Genomic DNA, 11,860 nt, shown 5'->3' with positions numbered 1-11,860 from the left:
GAAGATTGTGTTCTGACATCCACTAGTTCTGTGCCTGTAAGTAAATCTCATTTAACAACTTAAAATAAGAAAACATGAATTAGAAAACATGATCTATATCTGGTTAATATTTACGTGTGTAGAGCACAGTTATATTAAAGGAATCATTATTACTGTTGTGTTGTTGTTGATGGTGGTGACCTATACTTTAAATACAGATCATCCTAGTACATCGATGTCTGAAATTAAAAGCATTTTTGTCCATCTCTCTGACAGCTTTAGGGCAAGATTGGCTACTGTTACAATGAGGGCCCATGTTCTGATGATGATGATGGTGACTGCAGCAGTGGTATGTACTGAATTAGTTGGTTTTGCTGTATGTCAGTGTCTGCTTTGGTGAGATAAATACTACCATTGACTTTGAATTGCCATACAAATAATTTTTTAATTTTTGAAGGGTTACAGAGTACGCTCTCCACTCAAGACACTGCCCTTAGACATGGCACCCAACTCTGTTGATGATGCCTACATTGACTGCACAGAGGAAATGTCAAAACAGGTTCTGTCCAAGTACCTTACCAATGAAAATAAATCAAATGCTGATTTCAAAAAAGCATGGAACACAGCACAGAAGTCCAACAAGCACAAAAATCCAGGAAATGGTCTGACCGTAAACCATGCAATTGCCATTCGAGTGTACACCGATGGTCAATACCAGACCCATGACAAGTTTAATGCAGCTGTGCGTGATGGCAAGGATATTTACAAAACCAATTTCAAATACCATGCTCTTCATTTCCTGCTAACTGATGCCCTCAAGCACCTTAAAGAGAACCAGACGAAGTGTGTGACCACCTACCGCGGAACCAAACGGGACTTTAGCAAAGATGTCAAACAAAAGGAGATGCGATTCGGTAGCTTCACATCCACCTCTTTCAGTCGTGATAAGGCCACCAATTTTGGTAAGAAGACCTGCTTTGAGATCAAGACCTGTTATGGGGCAGCTCTGGGAATCTTCTCACATTTGCCTCAAGAGGAAGAAGTACTGATTCCACCCTATGAGAAATTTAGAGTTGAGAGCATTAAGAAAACTCACTGGTGTGATGTAGTGTACAAACTGAGCAGCACTGGTACCATTAGTAATTTGGATTGTGCGTTAATGTAAGACCCTGTTTTCACATTTGTAGAACAATGAAAGGTTAATGCTGACTGATTAGCCTCCTCATTCCTGCCAGGTGACCAGGTGACTTCTTTTTTTAATATACAGAGCTTTGAGAATGCTATGCACATTATCTTTTCATGTTAATGATTTGTCTTCTACGCCTCTATCACGATACTTAACCCCTAAAAAACTGTCAATCATGCAAGAATTAATAAAAAATAGTATTTCACGTCTCTCTCATTTTTCACTTTGCTGATTTGTAAAAATGTACAAGACACAGGATGTTTCTCTGACAAAGGACACAGGATGTTTCTCTGGGGTGGTGTTGCTTTCTGTTTCAGTTATGGCAGACGTTTAGGTTTATTATGACTATTATTGTTCGTAGAGGTAGTGCTTAAATAAAACTTCATTGAAGCTAAACGTTGAGCTCAGGGTTCCTTAGGCATTTGAAGTGAACAAGCCCTCTCCCCTGATGCCATGTCTATTTTTTTTTACCAATGGTACTATGTATGTTCTGCTGCCATAACAAACTAACTGATATTTTTATGGAGGTTAAAACAGTAATCAAGAACAGCAAAAATCCTGTGAAAAAAGAGGGACATGCTGCTGGTGCTGGTGAATGTTTATGAGTTCAGACCACACTGTCAGCTGGCTGAAGACTGAGATAGTGGGGAGCAGAGTGGGGAGAGGAGAGGAGGGTGGGGAGAATGATCTTGATGTTCTGGGCTGACATTTTGCTCGACTGCTCGACTGAGTCCCCTGCAGTTCTATTCAGAGCTAAAGCAGTAACATAAGAGCCAACATAGACGATTGGAGTGATGAGTAGAAAGGCAGGTGCAATCAAGAGTAGTCTTTCTCCTGACCCAAGCGTAAGACACCACATTCAGAACTTTCTAATAAGGTGATGTCAAACTTGCCATAAAGAGCAATTTCCTGAGGAATAATGCCCTGCTGTATGGCACCAGGGAGATGTTCCATGCCAGATGAATTGAACACCGGGATGAAGTCAGCTCATTCATTCAGTTGTTCATTAGCTTATTTACTTCATTCAGTTGTTCAAGCAGACTTACTCTGAGGTTGAGAAAACTTCCCTTCTCTCGCTCTCTGTATATATATATATATATATATATTATGGCATGCCGTTCAGGAAATTAACATTTGAATATATATATACAAAAGTCTGAATATATATATAAAAGTCTGAATATATATACAAAACTCTGAATATATATACAAAAGTCTGAATATATTTACAAAAGTCTGGATATATATATACAAAAGTCTGAATATATATACAAAACTCTGAATATATATACAGAAGTCTGAATATATATACAAAAGTCTGAATATATATACAAAACTCTGAATATATATATACAAAAGTCTGAATATATATACAAAAGTCTGAATATATATGCAAAACTCTGAATATATATACAAAAGTCTGAATATATATACAAAACGAAGTCTGAATATATATATACAAAACAAAGTCTGAATATATATACAAAACGAAGTCTGAATATATATACAAAACTCTGAACTCTGAAGCGCTCAATCCGTCTTTGTCCGCCATATTGGATTGAGCGCTTCCTATTAAATCAATGGTACCAAAATGTTTGTGATTACGTATTTTCTGCTTGATGAAACTCTGTTTTTCTGTTATATTGTTCAATTTTGACATTGATTTCTCACTAGAAATGCAATAATAACACGTTTATTTTACACCGTTTGACTTCATGAAGGATATTTTTAGAGGCAGGTTCCCCATTGATTTGACTGGGGTCTTGTCAAAACCTTCGTAATTCCTTGTTTTCTGCTTCATGAAATACTGTTTTTCTGTTCATATGGTAGGGTGACCAGACGTGCTCTTTTTCGGACATGTCCTCTTTTTGAGACCTAAAAAATGCGTCTGGCAGGGATTCCCAAATCGTCCGGGATTTTGCCTCGTCGGGTGCTTCACAAAATATCATGTCTGCGAGTATATAAGGGTAGAAAATGTTCTGGTAACACACCCGCTACCGATAGCTATATGTATGACAATGAAGTACCTTGTGTTATTTATACCCTTGGAATGGCCAACCTATCTAGGTCATGGTGAGTATTATTTTGTAGAAGGGAAATGGTCAGTAGCAATCTATAACACAATTATATGCTTATCCTACATAAACTATGGAAACTATTAAAAAAAAACATTCAATTCAATGAATAATGTCTTATTTTCATTGGTATATGCAATGAGGATTTCTGGGTAATCATTTTTTTGTCCAATGTCAAGTCCCTATTTGATCATGTGATGAGAGGATACGATGTAGGCTATCCCATTTAAACGTAAAAATGTCCTTCGTTAAGTCAAACGATGCAAAATGAACGTGTTATTAGGGTTCATGCAGCGAAGCTGCAGGAAACCTATTGTGTTTCTATTTGTTCTTATTATTATTATGATTCTGTGCTGGGATCCTATGGCAGCCCATAGAACCGTCTGGTAAAAAGTTGTGAAATTTGGCACACTAATTGGGGACAGTCCCATGATTCATTTCACTAAGTTTCATGTAGGCAGATGAAGCGCTCTAGCGCCACCAACAGGTCAAAGTTGGACGTACGTTCACACACGTAACTTTTGACCCGTTGGCCCGATTTTCAAAAATGAGGCATCCTTGGAATCCTTGGACCAGCACGAGTTCAACACACCCTATGACGTCATTTTGCGCCATGATGGATTTTCCGCCATTTTGGATTTGATCAAAAACCTTCAAAAAGTTTCACGGGTCACAATTTTTGTCCGATCAACACCAAACTTGACACACATCATCTTCAGACCAAGCCTCACAAAAAACATTGTAGTACATCTTCGCAACTAAAACCGTTCGCCCGTGACAGCCAATCAAAGTTTGCGACGAAGTCGCCAGACAGGACGTGGGCTCATATCTCAGCAACGATTTCATGTATTAAGACCAAACTTACTACATGGACCGCTCACCTCATCAGGAAGACGCTTAAAAAATTTGGTGACCTTTGACCTCTAGGTGGCGCTGTAATTAGCAAAAATGCCTTTTGGCCTGTAGCTGTTGACGTGTTTGGAATTTCAACTTACTAGTGGGATCTATACATGCTCTTGAAGGTCTTTAGATTGACACATGCAAATATTTGACATTATCATAATTGATAAGGGCGCCATATTGAATTTAGTCAAAAACACTAAAAAGCAAACACAGGTCACAAATTTGATCTGATCTTCACCAAAATTGGCGCAGACCATCATTAGACCATGCCTTATACCTGCATACGTTTATGGAACAATTGACGAAAGCGTTCGCCAGTAGCAGCCAATCGAATTAGGCGGCAAAGCCGCCAAACAGGAAGTGAGCTCATATCTCGGCAACCCTGTAATGTATCAAAACCAAACTTGGTACATGGACTGCTGACCCCATCTGGGGGACAATCAATACATTTGGTGACCTTTGACCTTAATTTAATCCAAAACACTAAAAAGTTTGCACAGGTCGCGAATTTGATCCGATCTTCACCAAAATTGGCACGGACTTTCTAAAGACCATGCTTTATCACTGCATTGCGCTCTGAAAGCATTCGCCTTCAACAGCCAATCGAATTCGGCCGATTCGCTGCATGAACCCTCCATCGCTGCTTGCAGCTATATTTATTATTGCATTTTTAGCGAGAAATCAATGTTTAATCAATTTTAGCCATATAACAGAAAAAAAGTATTTCATGAAGCAGAAAACAAGGAAGTACGAAGGTTTTGACAAGACCCCAGTCAAGTGAATGGAGAAATTGCCTCTAAAAATGTCCTTGGTGAAGTCAAACGGTTTAAAATAAACGTGTTATTACTGCATTTCTAGTGAGAAATCAATGTCAAAATTGAACAATATAACAGAAATACAGTATTTCATAAAGCAGAAAATAGAAAATACGTAATTATAAACATTTTGGTACCATTGATTTAATAGGAAACGCTCAATCCAATATGGCGGACAAAGACGGATTGAGCGCTTTAGAGTTCAGAGTTTTGTATATATATTCAGACTTCGTTTTGTATATATATTCAGACTTTTGTATATATATATTCAGAGTTTTGTATATATATTCAGACTTTTGTATATATATTCAGACTTTTGTATATATATTCAGAGTTTTGTATATATATTCAGACTTTTGTATATATATATCCAGTCTTTTGTATATATATTCAGAGTTTTGTATATATATTCAGAGTTTTGTATATATATTCAGAGTTTTGTATATATATTCAGACTTTTGTATATATATATTCAAATGTTAATTTCCTGAACGGCATGCCATAATATGTATATATATATATATATATATATATATATATATATATATATATATATATATATATATATATATATATATATATATATATATGACACATTTTGAAATAATTGGTTTCTCAGGTCCTGTGTAAAATGGAAAGCACCTGATGAGAAAAAACAGTTAAGTTGGAATGACTCAAACATGCTGTATACAAATACCAGCAAAACCACAAGGCAATAGCAACGTCATTGAGGGTCCCTACAAGAATTAAATAGTCTGTCTTTGTGTCTTTGTTCATGTCAACCACATGAGAAAGAGAGAGGAGAGAGAGAGAGAGAGAGAGAGAGAGAGAGAGAGAGAGAGAGAGAGAGAGAGAAAGGAAATAAAAACAAGGGCTTTAATTTCAGGGCTACAGAAGGCCATGAATGAACTTAAACTAAAATAATTGTTCTAGTTTAATACCGTTAGCAAGATTCTAAGCGCAAACATGGCCTGGTCAGCGCAATGCTCCCACACCATAGCTTTAGTTTATGCGTGACAGACTTTCCTCATTGCTTTGCTAGCTGTCCATCAGTGAAATTAGGGCCCAAGACTATGAAGAGAGAGCAAAAGAGGGAGACTAAGTTATATCGGCCACTCTAATCTCCAGGCTCATACATTTCCACACTTAAATTCAATGGTATTGCCCAGGACATACAACAATGCCCTTGTTCTCAGTTAATCCTTAATTGGTCGTCCGGAGCTGATTAAAACAGGGGCGGATTAATTCAATAAATGAATACAACTATGGCAGGCACTTCAGACTGCAATTAAACTGTAATCAGACTGCTGCCCATGTTGTAAGGATCAGTTTAAGACATGAATATGTTGGATTTATATACATTTACAGATAGTTTTGTTAAGATCTAAGTTTGCTTAAATTTCATAGGTGTGACCACACCAATGCGGGCACCACTTGGAGGTTAAAGGTAAGTAGGCTACTCTAACAGTAGGTTATGTGGCCTATTTACCTAAACGTGTGAAGCCATTTGTGTATTTGCGGTTACTGTAAACAATGGAAATAGATAATTTTTATATTCTGCCTCTTTGGCCATCTGATCAGACATTGTAGATCAGGGTGTCCATTTTCTAAAATGTATCATTCTCATAATTCATCACATCTGTCCTATATGTTGGCTATATGGTGTATCCACATTTCCTCTTCCAGCATAGCATTCAGCTCATGGCATGAACTCTTAACCCACCTCCTTCCCCTATTGCCTGCTGTCTTCTTTCTAAGGAGAGGATACATGGGTTTCTTTACATGGCCATGTTGCATGTTCCCAGCCTGCCTGATCACAATGCTGCACCCTGGCCAGAAGCCGTGCCAAACATGATTGTCTGTTAGCAGCTTGCTTTGTCACTGGGTTAGCATTAAATAAGAGTTTCGAGTGAGTTCTTAGGGAATTCTGAGAATTTCATTAATCCTGTCAGTGGTATAGATTTCCTTTCACTGTATGTCTTAGTGGCAAGTGAGGTGTGAAAATGCAAGCACCAAGAGACCAAGCTGTTCCTACATGAAGGAAAAGTGCCCTGATCACACAACCTCCAACAAAGTGGGCTACATCATACAACAAATCAGTTTGTAGTGCAAGGTGACTTATGTTGACTTATAACCCTGTTCATACTACTGTCTGTGTTGATTTTCGTTCATATTCATTCTGCTGAAACTCTGTTTGTTTGTGCTTGATACGTAATGAAAAAAAGCCTCGCTGGTGAAGATCCTTTCTGCTATACTTCTGAGTTACCAGTTGCCTCATATTATCTGAGAGCCAGTATTCACAAAGTGTATACTCAGTGGAATGGATGTTCCTCAAATACACGCATTACAACACTGATGAGCTCAGAATCCTGGACAGTGTCAAAGACGCTACAAAGAAAGGGTAACTGGTGTGGCAGTAATTAAAGGTGCAGTAAAAACATGGATATGCTTCTGGACTTAAAATGATGCCATAACTCCTTCTACTTCTGCCCATTTTATATATTTCTTTACATGCCAGGTCTTCGGAATGTTCAAAAATGAATAAAAAAACAATAAAATGTATTAGCATGCATAAAAGGCACAGAAACAACTGTCAGCTATATTTTAGACATATTTCATTATTGGAGGGAAGTATACAATCACAGAAAAAGGAGGTTTTGGTATACATCATCAATTTGACCTTAGTTGGGTTTTGATGGCACTTCTTCAATCTGTTGTGTTCTACAATATTAATTTATTTGTGGAATGGAAAACATGCATGGACTGGGATAATTTATAATAATGAAGATCATGTGTCTTCAATTCAAGGAAAAATCAATAAATGGAAATTCCTGGTTTCACTCTGTTGTTTGACATTTTGAGAACAAGAAACCTGTATGGAATCCTTAACTCTAAACTCTAAACTGCAGGAAAATAAAAACAATGGTTGTTTCCACCTTTGAAAGTGCTTTGTGCTGAAAACAGACCTAAACAAAACTTTTTTAGTTCCTACACTATTTTATTTGTTTCTATTCTATTGTAATTTATGAATACCGTTTCAGTGACACATTAACATACAATGTACATTTGTTATTACAGGAAATAGACTATTAATAGACCATTTCTAACACCGTTTGTCATCAGCATAATCCCAACATATTTTGTGTGAAATGCTTTTGATCTACAGGATTGGCTTTTTAGGACCACACACCTGTTAAGGGAAGGGGAAATGTTGAATCATCAGGTTTGGCTGGAAAGGTAATTCAAATAAGCCCCAAGTCCTCGTAAACAATGTCTAAGGAAAGTTGTCCATGGTGTGGTAATCTGTGTCTGCTCTGGGAGAGTTTAGGAGGTTTGCTGACCTGGCTGCTAAGGATCTGAGACACTTTAGGGGGTTTATTGACTTTGCTGTAGATGGCCGAAGGATCGTCCATTAGATGATCCTCTGTCACCTTGCTTTTGACATCATCTTCTGGCAGATCTGTTCTTGGGAACGCACCCTCTTCTGGTTCACTGTACACTGCCACCTGCTGGTTGTGGAGTGGTTCAACAGTGTCAGGGATGTCATCAGAAACCTCTGAGTACACTGGCTCAGATAGGTCATAAAGACCGTGATCCGGATCAGGGCGTGGGCAGACACAGTTCACAGGGCTGGAATACACTGGCTCTGTGGGAGGTGTGGAGGCGGGCTGGTTTGCACTCACTGGGTAAGGAGTTTTGATGGCATCCATTGGGTCAGCATACACTATCTCAGGTGAGTCAAGGGGATCTAAAACATTTGACAACACGGGCTTGGACAAGCTGAGCACGTTGGCTGGATCTGCATAAATCGGTTCGCCTGAATCCGATATGTTAACTGGATCTGGCACAACCCTGGAGCTGGAGCTGTTTGGCACCTCAACCAGGCCAGCACTGCTGGGTATGCTGGGCAATGGTGAGTTGGGTCTGCGTTTGGTTCCTGCTGCAGCACTGGGTCTCTGTTCCTGGACTGCTTTCTCAATGCGGCTGAAGATGTCATCTCCCTGTCGGGTCTCAAAGGTGAACGTACCAGGCCCAGACACACAGCGTCGCCCAGCTTCTATTAAGAATACAAGCTGGACAAAGAGGAGATAAACAGAAATATGTGTCAGGTATGCACACAGAAATATGAATGACTCAGATGTTTAACAGCAAATCTTAAAAAAAAAAAAAGTAAAACAATAAAATATTATATTACTGCACACACAAAAGTTATAATAACACTAATAACTCTGGGGAACACTAAGTGGCAATTTATTAATTTACCTCAGTAAATACTGTCCTCAGATATCCAACGATATCCCAAATGCTTTTACCTTTGAATCCAACAACGTAACCTCCAAAGCTAACCACTTCCTCTACTGCTGACCTTGTCTCTGCCGTAGCGACGCAGCTGGTTGTAGGGCCACTCCAGCACATTCCTGCGGCTCTCAAGGTCCTTGAGCACCAGAGACTCTGCACCAGTCTGGAGCCAGTACGCCCCCTTCAGGCCGCAATGAGCAGATGCTTCAGACGGCTGGATGTTCACCCTAAACTCTGATACTGAGGGAACAACATAAGCGTACGATTAGTTTCAGCCATACAAAAGTTATGTATTATTGTTATCTGAAAATCTCCAAATTAAGTGGCATAAGTGCATTCATTTAAAAGGCTTTATATGTGCTGCATGTTGTGCAACATGCAAATTCAGACTGTATTAAATCTCTCAGAACCCCGGAGTGCTTCTAGGATGAAATCAGGGTAAAGTACAGAATGCTAAAGACGGGAAGAAGGAATAGACACTCACTCTCATCCCTGGAGACATATATTTGATTCTCCTCCATCTGCAGTTCCTGCTTTTGGACACCTCCATTTCCAGTGTCTGACTGAAAGACAGAGACAGAGAGAGAGAGAAATCATGAGATTACAGTTGGAGATGTTTGAGAATATAAATCAAAGAATATCTAAATGTATGATTCATTTTTACCAGGAAATATAGGTAAGGAAAGGTAGGTAAATTTAAATAATGCATTTTTATTGCACCAGTATTGTTTCAAATAAAAAGGAAAGAACTGGGAGGCATCAAGGTGCAACAGGTTTTTAAAGAAAGAAATTGGGAAATTAGTATTGATACATTCACAGTTTCACACCATGCATCTGTAACTCACCGGAAAGGCGTTTTGGCACACCTTCTCCACCCAATCCACACAACCGTCCCTATCTGTGGCAAACACCAGCCGGCCTCCCTCTGTCTCTACACAGAAGGCGGCCATGTTGTCCCCGGGGCAGGCCTCTGCGTGGGGAGGCAGCTGTACCACGCTCACACAGTCTGCGAGCCGGACCAGACGGCGCTCTGGGTGTCTGGAGCGGACCACTGACAACTTATCCCCACTGCTGTCTGCATCAGACATCTCCAGACGGGCCACGCCCCGCCGACTTGAGGGATACAGCACCAACCACATCCTCCTCCACCTCTACAGATGTAGACAGAGAAGGAAAAGAGGAAAGGCGAGAAAGAAAAGATCAAATATGTTGCATTTGACAAGATTTACAACTTAATTTGCACTATTTGCCAAGCCATGGCAGTGTAATTATAATTACTTTGCCAAGGCTCTCCTACTGCTTTTGTGAGAAGGAGACTTATTGTGTACCTCTAAAATAACCTACGGAGCCAATATTAACGTTTATTATCTAAAATAACCTACTGATATATTACTTGGATGTATAAATGTCGCAGAGTACACAGAATTCAAACCACCTATACAAAATGGCCTTGCATGTGTGATTGTGAGAGAGATGGAGAGAGGTGGGGAGGGGAGCTTCTGTCAGCTCTGGAATGTGCGTAGCACTGCAAGACACTGTGAGATCCTGCCCAAACATGCAGAAGGATATTACATTCTAGCCTGTGGATATCTTTCACATTTGGAATATTTTTGACATGCCAAGGCAAAGAAAGGCTGAGAGATTTTCTTCAAGTAAACATGTTGCCTACCACAGGCTCCAATTAACACAAAATAACTACAAAAATAAAGGGAATATTAAGAAATAAGAAAGCACTGCTTGATTTAACTGGGTCTAACATGTAAATAATTCAAAACACGTTTAAAAGGTTTTACGACAAAAACGTTAAAACAGTATATTTAACACTGATTTCCACAATCACGAACCCTTAATCTTCAGTAGTAGGCCTGTATGGACTTAAAATAAACAAATAACATCATATAAAAAGTTATCATAACAGAAGTAGATACCAAATAATATCTTTACCTCGCCATGTTTCTGGTGCTGTAAATAGACTTCTCCTCGTTTCACGTGCGTGTCCATAAAACGTTTGATCACCTGGATCACAGAAGAGCCTGTGGTTTCACTGATCTCTCCGAGAAATAATGGCTACCATTCCGTAGGTCTATTTAGCTTTCAAGCGTGTTGTCATAGATACCAAAAGAGAGGGGGATCTCATTTCGGAAAGGAACAAACTCGGACTACGTGTACACCTGAAAAGTTTCGTATGCGCCCAACCCCACTGGCACACCTTTTTTACCATGATGTCATGTTATTGAGGAAGCTGTCCCAGAACTACCGAAGAAAAAATGCTCCAAACTTCGTATTGCCAAAGTGCTATCGAGGAAAAGGTGAGCACTCGTGTGACTGGAGCTGAGTAGCCTTCTTCATCGAAACCTCTTGCTCCAAGCCAGCAACGCAACAGGCACAGCAGGAGCTTGTGATCATGACGTTATGTTCGCTTAAAGGTGCCGTAAGGAGGTTATGTGGACAAAATAAAAATAAAAATGCTTGTAGTGAGGGCCCGAAGGCACAGTAGAGTGCTTCCCAGAGTTGTTTGCGTTTCACGTTTTTTATCTGCTTTCTTATTAATTTGTTTACATGTTGGAGCCACTGCTGTAGCCTACCTTTGGCAAAAGGCAGGG

The 11,860-nt window shown here is 39.4% G+C and overlaps 1 protein-coding gene across 1 annotated transcript; it reads left to right on the top strand.

Annotated features, from left to right (window-relative positions):
- Positions 1–283: 283 nt before the first annotated feature.
- Positions 284–1,144, top strand: LOC308381306 (NAD(P)(+)--arginine ADP-ribosyltransferase 2-like; the record flags this gene model as incomplete). The annotated part of the gene is made up of 2 exons (XM_080858856.1): positions 284–328; positions 437–1,144. 2 exons carry the CDS (start codon positions 284–286, stop codon positions 1,142–1,144), a joined length of 753 nt encoding a protein of 250 aa, XP_080714982.1.
- Positions 1,145–11,860: the final 10,716 nt, after the last annotated feature.

The sequence above is a fragment of the Sprattus sprattus genome (genome assembly GCF_963457725.1).
Source record: "Sprattus sprattus genome assembly, chromosome: 20".
NCBI classification, from domain to species: Eukaryota; Metazoa; Chordata; class Actinopteri; order Clupeiformes; family Clupeidae; genus Sprattus; species Sprattus sprattus.
The sequence above is the reverse complement of the archived record's forward strand: the minus strand, read 5'-3'. Positions and strand labels throughout refer to the sequence as shown.